Genomic DNA, 21,259 nt, shown 5'->3' on the forward strand with positions numbered 1-21,259 from the left:
AGGTAGATGCACAAGATGGCATGTGTCTAGACTTTGCAGTAGCTAGAGGCCCTGGTGCATCCATTATCTATCTGCCCCTCTCTCTCAAGTAAATAAATACATAATTTTAAAAGATCTAAAACATAACAAGTACTCTGTATGTAGTATTGCAAAGATTTCATATAGTATGCTTATAAAAACAATTATTTTTCGAATCTTAGGATTCATCATGATTTCTATAATGAATAGTAAGACAACAGAACATCCCCTATGGATGAAAAACTTAACCAAAAAGTTGGTGTTACATGTTTATAAATGAGTCTGCTTTGAAAAATTTTCTATTTGTCCCACATTTCTGTAAAAATATTGTAAACTCAGCTTCACTGCATTCTATCAGTTGCAAAGCATAATTTCTGATTAAACAGTTACCAGTAGAATGCTTCTAAAAATAAAATTTATTTCACATAATAACATTATGGAGAAGCTAAACACACTTGATCAACTGTCGTTCAAAATGTCTACAAAGTTTTAATTCTCCACTATATAAATAATTTTTAACAGCCAGACATTATTCAAATGTATGCCAAAGTTATTATACAAATAGAATAAACCCAAGGGTCAAAAATATACATATTCTCTCAGCAAACTGTTACATAAGAAAAATATATACAGCTGGATTTTCAAAGTACACGTATCTTAAATAACACTGCAACCATCTACAGCTGGGACTAAAATAAACACTAAAGGAAAAGCTGAAAGAATAACAAATTCCTTTGAAGACATCCACAATACAAAGACAAATAAAACCAATCTTAATAGAATATATGTTCATACTTGGATCTTAATTTCCACTTTTCTCAATTTCTGTAGAATAGTCTCTGGATGAAATTCACAATCCTACCAGCTACCACTAATGCCTGATACAAAAGAATATGTTTTAGAAAACTAACTAGTCTATGACTTTATGTTTCTAAAACAGCTGCAAAGGAATCCCTCAAAAGTTAAATTTGGATAAGCCAGTGTTAAAAACTTCTGGGTGAAATGGACTGACTATTGAAAAATCAAGTAATTTAAGTTGGAAATGTCAGAAGAAATCCAAACATTCCAAAAATCTTAACACAGTGAGCAATGAAGAAAAATTATACCAATATTGCCCTAGATAAGAATAGCCCCACTGGGTTTATGTTTTGCCCCAGAAATTCTCCCTCCTTCTTTGCGCTCGCGCCAGAGTTTGAAAAGCCTGGAGGCTAGATGCTGCTGATCGCACAGAAATCTCAGACAATCTGTCCACATCTGTAATGAAAGAATCCCAGAATGAAAATCAATGTAAAAATACCTACTAAACAAATAGGCTTAACATTAACAGAAAATTTAAAATCATCAAAACTTAAATATCAACATTGTATGTAACAGGAAAAAGGTTATCTACTAAGCATAAGATTTTAACACTTTCATGATAGTTCATAGTGATTTTACAACCATTATAACACAAAGATGTCAAACATCTTTGAATGGTATGCGAACATCTTTTCCCCTCCTGAAATCCCATGCCATGAGCTAGACACAGCCCATGAATTCAGTATTATCTGAAAACAAGGCATCTTCATATTCTACTTTCAAAGGCACAGCTATATGACAGCAAAAGCTTTTCAAAACTTTTAAGAAATAAAATGCCATACCTTACTATGGAATTTACAGTTCTAAAGTAATTTCAATAAATGTAGGAAAAATGTTTGACTTATTATGCAATTCTTCATTATTACTAAAGTACCCCATTCTTAGTAAATCTACTTTAAGTTTATAAACATTGTTCTTTCTTTAAAAAAAAATCCAGAACTGAATTCAACTTGCTAAACACTTTATATTTCAAAATATAACAAGTCCCAAACTTGCTAAAGAGGGAAAATAAACTTTTAATGTATATAATCTTCTAACATGTAACTAATATTAACTTAGAACTTATTTCCTAATTCAAAGTTAATAAAGTTAGCAATTTTATACTTCTTGGAATGAAAATACAGGAATTTTGATTGTTTATATCAAGATTTCAAAATTCTTTCTGCCATTATTAAAAACAAAATTTTAAGGATGAAAACTACACAGGAAGTAAGTCCATTTTCCCCAAATATATATATGTGTGTGTGTGTGTGTGTGTGTGTGTGTGTGTGTGTGTGTATTTATTTATTTATTTATTTATTTATTTATTTATTTATTTGGGAACTAAAGGTTGCTTCACAGTAAATAAATAAATAAATGGCTAATGGGGCACTCTTTAGAGCTGGAGAGGCGGCTCAGCAGTTAAAGGCACTTGCTGGCAAAGCCTGCCAGCCCAAGGTCAATTCTCCAGGCACCTATAAAAAGCTGGTCAGACATTCCTTAGCAGCAGTAAGAGACCTTAGTGTCCCATACACACCCACACAAGCATGCAAATAAATTAACTAAATAAATAAATTTTTAAAGAGAACTACAAATTGTAATGCATAAAGTGCTAATCAAATGAAATATCACTGCGTTAATTAGAAGCTGGTATTTTATAAGCTAAAATTTTATGACACTAAAATACCTTCATCATTAAAGGTGTCATGCTGAGGTAACTGGAGATCATTCATCCTTGTTTTTCCCTCTTTAAAAAAAAAAGCAAAAGAAATTATCCTTCAGAGTCACTAAACAGCATAAATAATGAGATGGCTTAAGTGCTCCCTTCAAAATTCAAGGCAAAACTGAATTTCCATTGAGATGGCACTGGGATGTGAGAGCTTAAAAAGGTGTGAAGTTATCCCTCCACTAGAAGGAACCAATTGCCCGGCACAGGAGGGTCTGCAGTTCCTTTTCCTGATCTTCTCTCTACCTTCCTGCCACGAGGCGGTGCAACATAAGAGCTGTCACTAGATGCCAAAGCAGCCTCCCCACTGTGTGTTTTCCAGCCTCTAGAACCAAAAGCCAAGAAGTTTCTGTTAGGCTGGAGAGACGGCTAAGCAGTTAAGGCATTTGCCTGCAAAACCAAAGGACCCAGGTTCAATTCTCCAGTACTCACATAAGCCAGATAGATGCACAGGGGGCGGGGGGGAGGGAGTGCATGTATCTGAAGTTCGTTTGCAGTGGCTAGAGGCTCTGACATGCTCTTTCTCTCTCTCTCAAATAAATAAATAAATATAATATAATATAATATAATATATATATGTTTTAAAAGTGTCTGCTGAGTCTCAGGTGCTCTGCCACAGCAGCACAAAACATACTAACACAATGATAGTAAACTCTCAGGGAAGGCAGACAATCAGAAACATCATCATTAATTTTATATCTCATAAAACCTACAATCAGAATAATCTAAAATTCTTTTCAGTGATAATAATGATCTAACTTTTAAAGAAACATAGTAGGGTTCTACTGAGAGCTGACAGACTAAATCTACATATTTATAAAAATTACATAAACCAATAAGAAAAGGAATAAACGACAAGAAAACAACAAAATTTTGATAAGTACACAACTTTATGCAAGCAAGCTGAGGAGCAAAATGAGAAAGCAGTAACCACTTGTTCACCTGAAGGCCTGGGGCCTGGCATGTTGCTTCTCACTAAAAGCTGTAGTGAAGATGAGATGAACCAGGCAACTGGTTAAAAATCTGTGTTATTAAATAGCTACACCACTGGACTCTTCTTTAAATTTATTCAGTTACATACTGCCTCCTCCAAAAGAGGAGCAAAGGTTTTGTCTAAAAGGTTATCAGAGATGCTGTGACCTATGAACACCAGACTCACCTGAGAGTAAGAGGGCCAAATTCAAAATAGGGGGATTCTGTAATGAATGCATGTATGTATGTATGTATGTACATATGTACGTACATACATAGTGTGTATACATTTATCTCTTCAGAGATAAGATTCTACCCGTTACATAAGGGAATGAGATGCTATTTAAAAATCTTGGAAATTAAAAGTATGGCCAATTTTTAAAAACCAACAGAAGAGACAGAATCAACAACACTTTCATATTAAAATACAAGCACAGTGATAGAAAACAGAAAAGGCAACTGTGCCCAATATCTGAATAACAGGAATGGTAGACATGGAAGAGAAGAGATTAATACTCGCGAAAATTTCCCAAAAGGATTTACCAAATTGAAAGGTCTACAAGATGCTGATAGAATGAATGGCGAGGCAGAGACGCCTGCTTCAGGACACTAGGTCAGCATCAAGAGCACAGGACCTAACTCTAGATCCCAAAGCTGCAAGAAGGGAAGACCACATTCAGAGAAACAAGGAAAATCATGATGGGGCTTCTCAACCCTAACAGAGGAAGCGAGGAAACACACAGAAACGCCTAGGAAAGCCAGCTCAGACCTGGAATCTTACACACAGGCAACACTGGGCCACATCCAAAGAGATCTGCAGTGACCTTGCCTGGAGTGGTGGTGCTGCCGGCACCTACGGGTGCCCTATAGTGGGTTCTGCCATGGCAAGCACTTGAGACATCTCCACTCCCACTTTAGCAAAGAGAAAGTGAACTTCTGGGCAGCAGCACAATGTAGTGTCTCAAAGAGAAACGTTAAAGAAATACATTAACTTGGGCTATCTAACGAGATCTTGCTAACAGGAGGAGGAGGAAGGAAGGAAGAGAAGGAAAAAGGGAAAGTAGGGAGAGAGAAAGGAGGAGGGACAATCCATTATAAATTTTAAAAGCTAAGCAATGTAATTCATTCACATGTTGCATACTATAACACTGTACATACCAACGTATATGTTCATTTTAAAAGTCAAAAAATTAAAAGTTAAACAATTACCATTATGCTGAAATTCTGGATCTCTCATACATCCCTGAATCCTACGGGAAGGATGCCAGTACGAGAGAGGGCATGGCTGAGAAGGCTGTCCAGGGCTATTTGTTGGACATTCCAGAGTTTTTGAAACTGGAAGAGCAGCCTTGGTAAATCTGGAGATACTGGCTTCAGTTTCTTCCCGCAAAGGCAGGGGATCAACTGTTTTCATGCCCGCAGCAGGAGAAGTCATGAGAGACATGGCACAATTTCCTTGCTAGATGATGGAAAAAAAAAAAGATGTGTTCGTATGTCCATTTATAGATAAAGAAACTAAATATACAAATGCAAAACAACCATAAGAATAACAGAAAAAGGTGAAATTTTTATATAACCCCCAAATGGAGAGGATTTTATAAACACAACAACTGCATAGAGACTAATTATGTAAAATGAAAAAATATATACATTAAAACTGTATCTTTAAAAGACAAAATTAAGGAAAAACATACTTTAAATGACTGACAGTGAATTATTATCATGCTACATAAGTATTTCCTTAAAGCAATAATGGATAAATTTAAATGAAAGTAGAAAAGGCTATAAGTAACTCATATACACACAAACATAGCAAACATATTCCACTTTATTGGCTCTCAAAAATTACAAAATAAAAGCATTGAGGTAATAATTTTTCACTTACCAAATTATAAAAATTAATTTAACAACACATAATACTAGAGATGGTAAAGATGTAGAAAAACTGGCTCTCTCCATGTGGACTTACTGGGAGCATAGTCTTTCTTGGAGAGCGAGACAACAGTACCAGCCTTAAAACTTTGAAACTGGACTGGAAAAATGGTTAAGCAGTTAAGGTGCTTTCCTGTAAAGCCTAAAGGCCTGAGATTCATTTTATGAGTACCCACATAAAGCCAGATGCACAAGGTGGCATGTGCATCTAGAGTTTGTTTGCAGTGTCCAGAGACCCTCTCACATGCCTTTCTCTATCTGCTTGTTTCTCTCTCTCTCTCTCTCTCAAATAAAAAAATAAGTATTTTTTTAAAAAATAACTGCCTCCTTTCACTATGCAGTACCACTTGTGGAATATTTATGTAAAGATATGACGATATGAGCAAAAACATAGCTAAAATGATGAAGTTCTTGACCAGCCAGGTATGGTGGTGCCTAACTTTAATCCCAGCACCTGGGAGTTCAAGGCCATCCTGAGACTATAGAGTGAGGTCAGCAGGGACTATGAGACCCTACCTTTAAAAAAAATGAAAAAGGGCTGGAGAGATGGCTTAGCAGTTAAGGCGCTTTCCTGAAAAGCCAAAGGACTCAGGTTCAATTCCCCAGGACCCACTTAAGCCAGATGATCTACACAAGGTAGTGCATGCATCTGGAGTTCATCTGCAGTGGGTAGAGGCCCTGGCACACCCAATTTTCTCTACCTACCTCTCCCCCTCCCTCTCTCTCTCTCAGAATAAATAAATATTTTAAAAAGATAAAAAAGATAAGACTTCTCTATAGTATTTTTCAAAACAGAAAAAATGAAGTAACAATAGAAATCTGAAAGAAAACCAGATTTTAACAATATCTGGTTTGTAACTAGATTAAACTACAGATAGAGTTACATTGGCATTAAAATAAATGTTTAATGATACAGTAACAAATTAACAATAGAGAGCTAAGGAAACAATAATAAATCATAGATTGTTACAATCTGAGGAAAAAACAAGAGTATAAAGAAAAAAATTGGTTATAAAACATTACCTACAGTACAATACTTGCTAATATACATGTATACCTAAATATCCCAAACAGTTCACAGTGAATGTCCACAGACAATAGATATGAAAGTATCTTTTGTCATTCTGTCAGTATTTTCTGTTTTCTACATATTTTAAACAAGTGCAAACTACTAAAATGAAATACAGGCAGAAACTTTCTAGATCATTTCTTGTAATTGCTGCCTGTGCTTGCTCTCAGTCTAGATACAACACTGAAAATATGGGTTTTGAACCCCAGGTGCATTTTCTACACTGAAGGCTGACTACTTCAAAATGGTGATAGCTTAAATAACTCTATCAGGAAATTGTTCTTTATTTCTCCTTTTTCCACATAGGTCAACATCTCTTGTTAAGGTGGATTTAGTATTGTTAAAAATGCATGTGTGTGGGCTGGAGAGATGGCTTAGCAGTTAAGCGCTTGCCTGTGAAGCCTAAGGACCCTGGTTCGAGGCTTGGTTCCCCAGGTCCCACATTAGCCAGGTGCACAAGGGGGCGCACGCATCTGGAGTTTGTTTGCAGAGGCTGGAAACCCTGGAGCGCCTATTCTCTCTCTCCCTCTATCTGTCTTTCTGTGTCTGTCACTCTCAAATAAATAAATTAAAAAAATAAAAATAAAAAAAAATGCATGTGTGAAGGGGGAGCATGCATCTGGAATTCTTTTGCAATGGCTAGAGGCCCTGGAGCACCCATTCCCTCTCTCTCTCAAAAAAAAATAATAGTAATATTTTTCTTTAAAAGGCATGTGTGGGGCTGGAGGGATGACTTAGCAGTTAAGGTGCTTGCCTATAAAGCCAAAGGACCCATGTATGGGCTCTCCAGATCCCATGTTAGCCAGAGATGCACAAAAGTGAGGCAAGCACAAGGTTGCACATGCCCACTAGGTGGCCCAAGCGTCTGCAGTTCGACTTCAGTGGCTGAGGCCCTGGAGCACCAATTCTCTTTCTCTGTCGCAAATAAAAATACATAGATAAATGAATATATCAAACCCACAAAATATTTTTAATCCAGAGGGTTGGCAAGTGTGGTGGTTTCATTCAGGTGTCCCCCATAAACTTAGGTGTTCTGAATACTAGGTTCCCCAGCTGATGGAAATTGGAAATTAAAGCCTCCTGGAGGGAATGTATTGTTGGGTTCGGGCTTATGGGTGTTATAGTCAGTTTCCCCATGGAGTGTTTGGCACATTCTACTGTTGCTATGGTCCACCTTATGTGGGCCAGAAGATGATATCCACCCCCTCTGCTCATGCCATCATTTTCCCCTGCCATCACAAAGCTTCCCCCTCGAGCATGTAAACAAAAATAAACCTCTTTTTTCCACAAGGTGCTCTTGGTTGGGGGATTTCTACCAGCAATGCTGAACCTGTACAACAGTGAAGTGGAACCATGGAGTGGGATTGCTGCTAGACACCTGACTGTTTGGCTTTGGCCTTTTGGAGCTGATTTTCAAGAGGAATGTGTATATGAAACCTTGGCCTAAGAGATGCCCTGCAGTGCTGTAAGTACAGCTTGATGGACTATTCTGGTCAGAGTTCAAAGACCTGAATGAAGTAAGAACTATGGACTGTGAAGTTTGGCTTATGAGGGTGAGAAAGAGCTGTGCCTGGACTAGGCTAGCAGTTTGTGTGGGAAGCTTGCTGTCTATGCCTGGGTCCTGAGTTGTGCAGGGTTGCTTTGCATAGAAATGAACTGGTATGAGCAGAGGGATATAGCACAGAAAAAATGAAATCTTTGGGCTTAAACTGCTGCCTGTTCACCTGCAAACTGCTTGAGAGATAACAACTGTTGAGATTGGGCCAGCTGACCTGCACTACTGAGGCAACAGGAAGAATGCAGACTCTTTCGAAAGGGCCTGAGTGCTCAAGGAGTGTCCTGTTCTTTCAAAGTCTGCTTTATTTCCCCCTGGATTAACAAATTGGCACCCTACTTGGTACCATGGAGTATAAGAAATGCAGGAAAGAGAGGGTCACTGAGTTTGCAACACGGTCTTATGTTTTGGAAATGGTCATGGGCAGTGTGAAGCAGGTTTGCTGGTTGCCTGCATGGAGACCCCATGAGGCCATGAGGATGAGCCGTGGATTGCAGTGGAGACGCCAGGACCACGAGATGGCTGCTAAGGAGCTGCCGGCCCCAATAAAAAGTTCTCCAGGACTTTGAGTAGCCTAGCTGGAGGGGAAAATTGGAAGTCCAGACACTTGGTTGCTTGTTGAGTTATGGGGCTGGGAGATTTGTCACTAACTAGAGTTGTTGGACTTGAAGCTACAGAGTTTGGTGTTTGCCCTGTTTAAATCACATAATGCTCGAGTATTTATTTGCTATGCCCAATGCCATCTTTTGCAGTGTGAATGTTTATTCTGTGCCATTAACGGGTTTGAGGGGATATTTTGGTATTATGGCTCAGTTAGAAGATCTTGGACTATGGAGATGTATGGACATCATTGGAATTGATAAAAACTATGGGGACTGAATGCATTGTATTTTATATCATGTATGGATATCAGCTTCTGGGGGTCAGGGGCGGAATGTGGTGGTTTGAATCAGGTGACCCCCAAAAACTTAGGTGTTCTGAATGCTAGATCCCCAGCTGATGAAGATTTGGGAATTAATGCCTCCTGGAGAAAGTGTATTGTTGGGGGTAGGCTTATGGATGTTATAACCAGTTTCCCCTTGCCAGTGTCTGGCACACTCTGCTGGTGCTATGGTCCACCTTATGTTGGCCAGGGGGTGATGTCCACCCTCTGCTCATACCATCGTTTTCCCCTGTCATTGTGGAGCTTCCATTCGAGCCTGTAAGCCAAAATAAACCTCTTTTTCCCAGAAGCTGCTCTTGATTGGGTGATTTCTACCAGCAATGCGAACCCAACTGCAATAGCAAGTTTGCTGAAACTGACTGCATGGCCAGGTGGATCCTCCAGCCTCCTTCCTGGACGGCTGCTTCCACTCTCTTCACACACAGTGGTTCTCCTGAGACCACAGTAAGCTGATGTACTTGTAAACCCCATGCTATTTGCTCTGCTACTTCAGACCTCCAGGGGCTCCCCTAAGCCACTGGCATAGCATCCCTAATTCCTCCCCTCCCCTTGCAACCTCACCTCATTTTATACATTCTCTTGCTCCCGGGCACTTGCTGCCTACCTGGAAAACAATCCCCACCCCAGAGCTCCACAGCAGCACCTCCCTCCTTACTCAGTTCTTCTACAGTTACCAACAGTGACTGCGTTAGTGGCTTAACTACAAGACCTCAACATCCCTAGAAGGTCATTTGAACTTTAATTATAGTACTTCCTCTTACCTGGAATTATTTTCTTAAAAAAATCATTCGTCTGTTTCTTCTGATAAAAATGGAGTTCTGGGCTGGAGAGATGGCTTAGCAGTTAACACATTTACCTGCAAAGCCAAAGGACCCCAGTTCGATTCCCCAGGACCCACGTAAGTCAGATGCAGAAGGGGTACATGCATCTGGAGTTCGTTTGCAGTGACTGAAGACCCTGGCATGCCCATATTCTCTCTCCTTCCTCCCCCCCCCCCGTGTGTGTGTGTGTGTGTGTGTGTGTGTGTCTCTCAAAAAAAGAGCCTTAAAATTTTTTCAAAAAGAAATAAAATATACTTCCTGAGGTTACTATGAAGATGAGACATGCTAATACATGTACAGTGTCAGATGCCCAAATGCTGCTGTTACATAATACTGCCAGGATTCAGGGGATATTATTAACAGTTAACAGTGAAAAATATATTTCACTGTATTACCATAATAAATCTTCCCTAATTCCTGTAGTTAAAAAAAAAAGTATTTATGGAAGCTGCATGTGGTACACATGCTTTTAATCTTAGCACTTAAGAGGCAGAGGTAGGAGGCTCACCATGAGTTCAAGGCCAGCCTAAGACTACATAGCGAATTCCAGGTCAGGCTGGGCTACAACGAGACCCTACCTCATTAAAAAAAAAAAAAAGTATTTATTAGAAATAACAAAATAATGGGAATAATTTTCTGGAAACTAAAAGACTATGGGTATACTTCTATGTTTTAAAAAGAGCTCTCATAGAAAAAAATCAAGGAGAAAAACTATGCATGTATCAAGTTTAGTGACTTCTCTGCTACCAGTAACCAAGGGGGACACAATCAAAAATAAGCAAATACTGTCCAATTCCTAGGACACCTCTTCTAATGCTAGGAGCAAAAACTTCACATCATGGGTGATATGTCTAATCAGTCACCAGTAAGAAATCTGCTTGTTTCAGAAAAGCATGTAAAGAAAATATTACAATTGTATGGCCCCTGAGCTAGAGATTGGTATTCAAATGTCAAAATATTAGTCCATTTAGATTATTCAATAAACTAATTCCATAACAAAAGAAAGTAATTCATACAAATCCAGCTGCAAATACATATGAGGGTTTCCCACTGTGGCTGAATTATGCTTGTGTGCACAGCTGCCTAAAGTTTACACCATCCAGATGGCAGCCTTGACTCGAGGGAGTAGAACAGTCCATGGGGGCAAAGGATTCTAATATTCTATTCTGAACAACCCTCCAATAATATTCCTATCATCAATTTCTTTTAGTGAGCCAATATGTGCATAAACAACAGGACATAATTTAGACAGCCCATCACTCCAATCACATTCACTCAGCACACATTTAATAAATACATGCTATGAGCTGGGCTCTGTTCTAAGTAGGAGTGGAGAGAGCTCTGACCCTATCTCACAACTCTCCTCAATCCCTAAATACTCTTACTGTGCATGTTGGAGTTGATCAAGAGCCTTTATAAAATCCCACATAGATTTTCAGTATCTTCTCTGAATGATCTCTGTCATACTTCAGCAACATACACCATGATTATATGTGAAGCCTTGCCATTTCTTCTAACTGCAACCTTTCCAAAGTCTTAATATCTGAAGAATACTTCCTACTGCATTTTTGTGTGTGCGTGTGTGAGTGTGTATGCATGCATGCGAGCATGTGTACAGGGTGAGGACTGAATTGCAGGGCCTCACATATGATAAACAAGCACTCTGTCATAGAGCCTTATCTCCATCACTATAGCTCTCAGCCTTAGAACTAATCCCCATAGGTACCCAATTCTAACATGTCTAAGATCTGCCATCAACTGACCGTGCCCCATCTGCACTCACTTCTTCTTAACCTCTCAAGTTCAACTGTTCCTCCCTGTCCAACTCAGCTTCCACAGCCAATCATTATCATGACTTGCCTAAAACTACCTTAACTCTCTTAAATTCTTTCCTTATCTTATGCTCTTGACAAACATTTTACAGACCTAGTTAAGTCTGAGTACTATCTGTTCTACATCACTGTAACTACACATATCAAACAAATATTCATGCTATCCCAGGTACGTCGGGTCAATCCTTCGCCTTGTTCACATTCAACTCCAATACCTCTTGGTGAGGACCTCCTTGACCACTTCCTACACACTTCCCCTGCTCTATTTTTTCCATCGTCCTGACCAATATTGATGCATTTTACCTTGGCTATACTTACCCTACTAGAATGTAAGCTCAGTGAGGACCAGGACTTGTGTGGCTTTGACTGCTGTATCTACAGTGCTTAAACACTACCTGGAACATGGATGGAACACAACCACCACACAAGAAGTAGGAGTCATTTTCTCCTCTGCCTGTTGAGTCACTACTAAGAACACCTAGAAGCACATTAGCAGCAAGGCAATAAGATGCCCAAAAGCTGAGAAAACAGTTCAATGCCTTTGGCATTGTAAGGTTAACAGCAGTATCTCACACACAATAGGTTGAAATTGGACCCTACTGTTTACTGAGTACATGAATCCAAGAAGAGATGTCTTCCTCCAAAATGCAAAGATTTACCTTAATAAAGCCATTCTTTACCATTTCTGAGTCATCATGAGAGGCCATTCTTTTCCTCTGCTCTGGGACTGAAGGCTTCACTTTAGATGGAGACACTAAAACAGCTCCACCTGGAAAAGAAATGCAGGAGCAGTCAGGTGTCAATCACACTAAATTCCTATGTAAAGGGGGAAGGTTAAGAACAGCACAGTGAGGCTGGAGGGGTCACTTAGTGCTTAAGGCATCTGCCTGCAAAGCCTAAGGACCCATATTCCATTCTCTAGGTCCCACAAAAGCCAGATGCACAAGGTGAAGCAAGCACACAAGGTCACATATGCACACTAGCTGATGCATGTGTCTGGAGTTCAACTGCAGTGACTGGAGGTGCTCACATGCCAATTCTTTCTTTCTCTATCTCTCTCTCTCTCTCATAAAAAAAAGGCACAGTGTTTGACTATTACCAACAGCTGGAGTAGTGAGATCGTGATGAGTCCGCTGAATGCCGCCAAGTTCTCTCAACTTCGGAGTAGGCAGTCGGCCTCCTTTTCCTGAGGATATGGAAGAAAACTCTGACCTGAAAATTGAAACAATCTCTTAGGAAGCATTTCCTCCAGAGAAATATGATCAAAAATATATTGCCAGCATGGGCAAAAATAAAATATACGAGAAGTCTATTTTGTTTCTAAAAAACTATATCCATATGCAGGGAGCCTGGCATTGACATGGTGACACATGCCTCTAATCCTATCACTCAGGAAAGGAAGTAGGAGGATCATGAGTTCCAGGCTAGTCTGGACTACACAGCAAGACCCTGTCTCAAACGATTTGAAAAGGTTTGTTTGTGCCAGGAGTGGTGGTGCACACCTTTAATGCTATCACTTGGGGGGCAGAAGTAGGAGGATAGCCATGTGTTCAAGACTACCCTGAGACTAAGTGAATTCCAGGTCAGCCTGGACTAGGATAAAATCCTATCTCAAAAACCATAAAACAGGTTTGTTTTTAATTTATATATGGTTTATAGGAACTAAATACCAAGAATGGGATAAAAGCACTATAATCCAGCAACAATGCAGCTGAGAAGTCTTCCACTTCACCAGCACCCAAGTTCCACATTAAATACAATACCTTTGAATGAACAAGCCTAGGGTTGGGAATACAGACAAAAATGTGCCATGACCGAGGCTAAGGAACCACCCCACAATATTTGTATGTGAAACAACAGGGGTTGGCTACTTTCATAAATTACTTTTTTTTAAAAAAAGATCACAAAGCAGCCTTTCTTTTTGGATAAAACCATCTGATATTAATGAACGCCAGCTTTTTTTCCACGAACATAGTCATTCTTCCAGACACATTTGTAAATCTGGCTAGTCATAACTACAGGACATAAATGAAAACAATCCTACTTCCTCCTCGAGTAGTACAGTGTTTAAGTGTTCAATTACAATTCATGACAACTCAAGGATCTGAGTGAATCAAATTCCAGGTTTATATGTAGCAGTGACTACTCTGTGACATTAAACTAAAACTCCTGTTCCTTATTAGTCACAAAACTGAAAGTGCAAACCACTGTACCTCGTGACAACAAAATGCCTATCAGTCATGTCCCCTGAGAAAGTGAAGTCTCACCCTTCTTTTATTTTGTCTGCCTTAGATGTCTCACATAGATCGCGCTTCTCCAGCTCTCCCAAATAAGGCTGCTGCTTGTCCTTTTCCATTTCCCCTTCCTCCTCCTCTTCCCCCGTGGGCTGTTTGTGTGTGTCTTCATTGGTGTTTTCCTCATCCCAAGCCAGCCGCCGGCTAACAGGTATGGTCGGGGCATCTGACACACCAGGGGTGCTTTTCTGGAGCTGTTCTTCCAAGACAACTCTTTTGTCTTCCACTTTTGTAGGAGAATGTTTCTGTAAGGTCTTCTGGCTTGTTGGATCTCTGTATAACAAAATAAGTTTCATTTTACATCTGAGGTTGAGGTTGTTAGTCTATATTAGTTTAGTGAGCTCATCCTGGTCTTCCATGGTTCATGTTCCCTACACTGACTGCCTTGTTCAGATATGGAAGTCTAGTTAAAAGTACAGTGTGTAGTATAATACATGAAAGTTATCAACTAACTTCCCATTAAAATACTCCAAAATATATTAACCTTCCCTTACTCCTTCCTTCACACATAATGTGCCTTAGGACCTCTGGTGACAAAAGTCATACATAGCCCCAAAATTATACAAATAGGATCATACACAGTATAATTTTTGTTACTAAATTAACATCTGTGTACAAACTCAAGAATACTTGTGAACAAAATCTCTGATCAAATCTTCACTTTAGATTCATCTTTTCAACACATTATTAAAAGACTTGCATTTTGTGTTGAACTTTTAAGTCAGAGGTCACATAATTAGAATGTATAGATTAAGTTGATTTGTATGACTTTAATACATTATAACTAAAAAAAATTTTGCAATGTGCAATTTATGTTACCAACAGTTAAAATATATTCCCTTTAAAACCAAAACAGAGAACTCTTCCCATAACATCAGGGGCCCAGCTCCACATTAGCCACAAAATAAAATGAATGAATGTTAGTGGATGCTATTAGCTTCTATCCTCTCAGTGTTCAGCGTTACCTCTGTAAAGTCTTTTTACATCTGCTAGACAATCATTCTTGTTCTGCTATTGCTACAATAAATGTGATTAAATTCAGCCTTCCAAAATTATATTATGCATTACTCATACACAAACACAAAGAGCAAGTATATACAGCTTTATTTGTCACAGAGAATAGATTTAAAATAATGAAATAAGTGGCTGGCACGTTTCTGTTTAACTGAGACAACATGTCATTTTCCCTGTTATCACTCTATGAGCCACATAAGCTACAAAACACTTTTCCCACCATCTACAAAAGCATCTCACCCGGCAAGATCTAATGCCCGGATGTTGCTACTAATGGTTCCTTCTGAGCTCGTGGTTGAGGAGACGTCCCAACAGTAGTTGTTATCAGACAGAATCTGATTCAGATGATCCCGAGAAAAATGTGTTCCCTGAACTCGCTTCCTATAAAACTGGGCTTTTTCTCGGAGTTCTTTGACCTATGCAAATGAGTTCAGACATATTCTATTATTGTCAATGAACCTTTACAAACATCATGAAATACATATCAAAGACATTGTACAAATACAGCCAGAGACACAGGGGGAAGGAAGGTAGAAACAGCCGCATCCATTCATCAGCCTAGACACTGAAGCAGAAGTGACGCCGCCCAAGCTGAAGCACGGCAGGTGCTATGTTTCAGATCGGTGGGCAGGCAGGCGGGAGGGCGGGCAGGCATTTGGAAGCAGCTCAGGAAAGTACTGACACCTTTTTTACTCCAACTCAAATTATACAAATATTCTACACATTAGTAGGTTTTAAAAACTCAAGAAAAACAAAACAAAACAAAACAAAAAAACTCAAAGGCAACCAACCTCTGCATACCACATGGCATTTAGAGAGCCCTGGGGGAGGAATACAGAAACACACTTAATGACAGGTTAACGCCAAATGGAATCAATGAGATATTGTACGTCATTATATTCCTTCTCTTCTAAATATATACGAGCTTGCCAATCCGTATTTATTGCATTTTTAGTGGTGTTGAATTCAGTCACCGAGACATGTTATCTTACCTCGAGAACCAGCCACGTTCTGGCACAGCCGCGATGCTGCTGGTGGCTTCCTGACTACTATCCCTCACCCTCACCTCCAGAACAGTGCCCACATGCCTTAACTCCAGCTGGCTCTAGTCTCCAGCTCGACATATAGCCTTGCTGGCACAGACACTCCCTCCTCAAATCCTTCAAGTTCCCTTGGAAACAGCAAAAACCTCAGCTTTAATAAAATGTATTTACTATATAATTTAAAGTATTCCTGCTAAATAATTATAATGCATTCAACAAAGTAACAAAATATTTAAAAATTCTTTTTTACTGTAACCCAGCTAACCTGGAATTCACTATGGAGTCTCAGGGTGGCCTCGAACTCACTATGGTCCTCCTACCTACCTCTGCCTGGGATTAAAGGTGTCACCACGCCTACCCAGAAGTATTTAAAAATTCTTATGAGCTAAAGAATAATTTGAAATTCCTTAATATGTAAGTAACATACTTTCATATGAAAGTAGCCTTAATCCCTATATGAAACCCTTTAATTTTATACATCACACTGCCACCTGCTGGTTTCACTAAATGCAATTGCAAATGAAAAAGAGCTGAGCCCTTAAATTCTGCTTAAAAATATCTTTGAGTCGGGTGTGGTGGCACACCACAGAGTCTGTGGAGGCAGAGGTAGGAGGATCACTGTGAGTTCGAGGCCACCCAGAGACTCCATAGTGAATTCCAGGTCTGTCTGGGCTACAGTGAGATCTTACCTTGAAATAGAAATTTTAAAAAACTTGACAATATTTTTATAACAAAGGTAAAATGTTAGAGTATTAAAGGTGTACCAGAGTACCATATACTAGAATTGCTTTTGTTTCCCTTACAGGCAAAAAAGAAAAGAATGAAACTTGGCAATGCAAAAGCAGTTAGAGAAGCATTTCCTCAGCTCCTTAACAAGACACTGAATGCAGAGTTGAAAGCACTACATCTCTACGGAGATAACAAAGCAAAAGATAGCACTACTATTGCATAAAAAACCATACAAGCCCTGGGCAGTTCCAACTGCTCTAATGAGCCAAGCCTAAAAAATAAAATCATAAGGTTCATTTAAAATGTCGCTTTTTTTACTGCCAAAAACTATGTGCTATACTAGCATGACACAGCCTAAGTCACACACAGATGAAGTCTGCTGAACTTGATCTAATCAGGGTGTCCTGAGTGCACAAGAACCTTCATACTTTAGATATTCTGCATGCTGTTGTTAGGAAATGTTCACATGCTTCAGATGTTTTCATGGCCACTCCATCACCTCCGTAAAGTGTGGTATCTCCTCCTAATTGTGTTCTGAAAGGCCTCCTTAGTGAACCTAGAACCTCCTAGAGGCAAGGGCCAATGCGGCACAAGTAGTGTCCTCTGAGGGTAGACTACGCTGTAGGCCAAGAGGAGGCCAAACCATATCTAAATTATCCTAATACTGGAATAATCTATGCCCATGAACAAATGAGACACAGCTGAAGGAAAGGATCAAAAAGGATCCAACTAACACTGTGTACTGGGAGAACGGGAAGCAACAGCCAAAGGGGGTGCATTCTATGTAAATGGGAGCACCACAGCACTTGACGAACGACAGCAAGGGGGGCACTCCATGTACATGGGAGCACCACAGCGCTTGACAAATGACAGCCAAGGGGGGCACTCCATGTACATGGGAGCACCAACAATGACAGCCAAAAAGCTCGAGTTCCACCCACATGGGAGCAGCACAGCACTTGATGAACGACAGCTCCTCTATATACACAACTATCCAGTTCTTAGACCAGTCATATTTAGAAAACACTTTATAGAAATGTGGTAAAAGTTTATTCAGGAGCCGGGCATGGTGGCACACACCTTTAATCTCAGCACTCGGGAGGCAGGGGTAGGAGGATCACATGTGTTCAAGGACACCCCACATAGTGAATTCCAGGTAAGCCTGAGCTAGCATGAGACCCTACCTCGAAAAACTAAACATATATATATGTTCTATTTATTACTAATAACTGAAACTTTATGCTTTCAATTATTACCAGCAATTTCAATAACCTCACTGCTGTTAGAATTTTACAAATGCAAGCTTTGCAATGTATGTAACCCTAAAGAAGACGGGTACTTAGGAGGCTGGTATCTCCCAAAGCAGTGTCCTACTGGAAAGAGAACAACAGTTAATAGTGTGGGTTCCAGAACCACCCCTAGAACCAATGACTGGAACCACCAAAAATCCAACTCCAAACAACCTACTTTTCTGATTCAAGAAATGCCATTAGAGTACATGATACAAGTACTGCAAAAAGCATGTTTTCATTATTAAATTGCTTTCCCCAGACTGAGAACTCAACTAAGTTTAAAATTTACATGCAGAAAAATCAAATTCTGAAAAGTGGGGAGTAAAAACAATTTTTTTTCAAAAGTTATACCCCGAAAATGAGAAGTAATCTTACACTTGCTGCTTACAACATCTGTCCAATTATAAAATGTCTCTTAAAAGGATACATTTTGAATCAAAGCCCTAATCATCCTGAGAAATTAAGTCACAATCAGGCTAAAAAATAATTGAAGGGGCTGGAGAAATTGCTTAGCAGTTAAGGCGCATGTTTGTGAAGCCTAAAGACCCAGGTTCCGTTCCCCAGTACCCACATAAGCCAGATGCACAGGTGGCGCATTATTTCTGGAGTTTGTTTGCGATGTATGGAGACCATGACACACCCATTCTCTCTATCTGCCTCTTCCTCCCTCCCTCCCCCCCAAGTAAATATATAATATAATATAATATAATATAATATAATATAATATAATATAATATAATATATAATATAATATAATATAATAAAAAATAATTTAAGGGTCAGGTATGGTCATATATGCAGGGGCAAGATGATCACTATGGGTTTGAGGCCAGCCTGGACTACAGTGTGAGACCCCATCTCAAAAAACTGAAAAATATGAATTGAACATAGATTTAGTAATTCTTCTGATAAGGATCTGACAGTTGCAACAGCTGCTTGTAACTCAAAACAATCTTTTGTTATTACTATGATGATGATGATGATGATTTGAAAGTGAAAGACCAACAGACAGAAAAAGAGGCAGAGAGAGAGAGAGAATGGGTGTGCCAGGGCCTCTAGCCACTGCAAATGAACTCCAGATGCATGTGCCACCTTATGCATCTGGCTTATGTGGGTCCTGGGCAATTGAGACTCAAACCAGGCTTCACAGGCAAGCACTTAGCTGCTAAGCCATCTCTCCAGCCCCTGAAAGCAATCTTTTTTAAAAAGTATAAAGCAACAGTTTAAGAGACACACGACCAAGTGACAAAATCAACCCCCCAGTGGCTAAATAGGTATTTGAGACTTGGAATGGAATACCCACTGGTTTTACTATAAACAGATTGAAAAAGCATACTATTTGAACTCTATAAAAGGAAATAAAGATATATTTGAACAAGAAAACTATAATTACTCAAACAGTAAGTTAATACTCTCATGATCAAGTCCCTGATACCAAAGTGCATTTGAAGAGTATAAATATATCAGTTAATTAAATGTTAGGAGTACAGATGACAGATCACTTTATATTCAGACACCTTCCATGAAAAAAGTACAGTATTTAATTGTTTGTTTGTTTTTGTTTTTCGAGGTAGGGTTTCACTCTGGATCAGGCTGACCTGGAATTAACTATGTAGTCTCAAGGTGGCCTCAAACTCATGGCAATCCTCCTACCTTTGCCTCCCAAGTGCTGGGATTTAAGGCATGCGCCACCATGCTCGGTTCACCAATTTAATTTTTAAATGTTATTTCTTCATTCATTTGCCCACATATACATGGGTATACCAGGGTCTCCTGCCATTGCAAATGTTCATCCAACTTTATGTGGGCAACTGGAAAACTGAACGTGGGCTGGCAAGCTTGACAAGCAAGCACTTTTAATTGCTGGGCCATCTCCAGCCCCAATGTTTAATTATTTTGCTCAAAAAAAAGCTAAGGCAAAATATTCTCCTAATTTATGTATATATGACCACCAGTGGCCAATGATGCAGCAAATAAAAAAGTTACATCATCAACATATTAAAACAGGAAACCTATACAACAGGGAAAAGTAGATCTTAAATTAACAGCAACATGTTCTTTCTTCAGGGCAAAGTAAGGAGTTTTAGCTTATCATGACTTTAACATAACTATCCTCTCACTCCATTCAATGTTTAGATCTGGGGCCTATCAAATCACCTTAAAAACATCTCAGACATGAGCATAAATCTTTCCAAAACAGACTTTCCCTAGACTTCACCCCAGTGAAGATACCTGAATACAAGTGGTCAGCCAACTCCTATATACTGGCTCTTGATGGCCACACTGCTCTCCCTGGGTTTCCAGATTTTCTCCTGGCCTATCTGATTCCTCAGACACCAGCACCTTGCTAAGATCTTGGATGCTCTTAGGCTGCTCAAGAGTTTAGGGGACTTGGGTAGGAGGGATGGCTTAGTGTTTAGGTGCTTGCCTGCAAAGCCTAAGGATCCATGTTCCACTCTCCAGATCCCATGTAAGCCAGACACAAAAGGTGATGCAAGCACACAAGTTCACACATGCACACAGGTGGTGCATGCATCTGGAGTTTGAGTACAGTGACTGGAGACCTTGGCACACTAATTCATTCATATTCTCTCTCTCTCTCTCTCTCTCTCTCTCTCTCTCTCTCTCTCTCTCTCTGACATGTGCACGCATACAGGGGTGTGCACTTTCGCACTCATACTTTTTTTAAAAAAAGGACAGTCTACTGGGCTTGCCTCAAAAAAAATTAAATAAAAGTTTAGGGGACTTGATAAATCCACTTTCTACCATAACCACTTCATGTTCAAATGTTTAACCTGACTTCACCAGGGGCAGCTGTGCTTTGCCTCTCGTTCTGCCACTGCTCAAGCAGCCTGGGGAGGGAACAAGGAGCCTCCTCCAATAGCATACAGAGTACAGGAGCTGCCAGGCATGTCTGGGAGCTGCCAGTTCACATCAGCACGGCACCCCACGGAGATATATGACACGTAATTGTTGGCCATGGTTTTAAGCTCTGAGCTGAATAAAGATTCATCACTCATCCAAATTAACCCTTTATTCCATGGTAGGTAGAGAGAATGTTTATTGTCATCTAATCTTACTAAAAGCGTTTTGATTTAGCTTACGCACACAGCAAAGGATAGAAACCTATCAAGATAGGATTTTAAGCATGCTAATTATATAATAATCAAAATGTTTCACTC

The 21,259-nt window shown here is 39.5% G+C and overlaps 1 protein-coding gene across 2 annotated transcripts in view; it reads right to left on the reverse strand.

Moving 5' to 3' along the window:
• Positions 1-461: 461 nt before the first annotated feature.
• The window catches only part of Mdm1 (Mdm1 nuclear protein), a 32,754-nt gene continuing 11,956 nt past the window's right edge, over positions 462-21,259 (reverse strand). Inside the window, exons 8-15 of one of the 2 annotated variants that reach the window (XM_045153725.1) lie at positions 15,805-15,834; positions 15,254-15,429; positions 13,973-14,272; positions 12,805-12,917; positions 12,365-12,474; positions 4,763-5,012; positions 2,543-2,602; positions 462-1,272 (exon numbers count right to left, since the gene is read on the reverse strand). In XM_045153725.1, coding sequence (XP_045009660.1) covers positions 1,160-1,272; positions 2,543-2,602; positions 4,763-5,012; positions 12,365-12,474; positions 12,805-12,917; positions 13,973-14,272; positions 15,254-15,429; positions 15,805-15,834 — 1,152 coding nt within the window. In that variant the 3' untranslated portion in view covers positions 462-1,159. The remainder of the gene's footprint in view (positions 1,273-2,542; positions 2,603-4,762; positions 5,013-12,364; positions 12,475-12,804; positions 12,918-13,972; positions 14,273-15,253; positions 15,430-15,804; positions 15,835-21,259) is intronic. The other variant, XM_004650080.2, reaches the window with a different exon arrangement.

The sequence above is a fragment of the Jaculus jaculus genome, chromosome 6 (genome assembly GCF_020740685.1).
Source record: "Jaculus jaculus isolate mJacJac1 chromosome 6, mJacJac1.mat.Y.cur, whole genome shotgun sequence".
NCBI lineage: Eukaryota > Metazoa > Chordata > Mammalia > Rodentia > Dipodidae > Jaculus > Jaculus jaculus.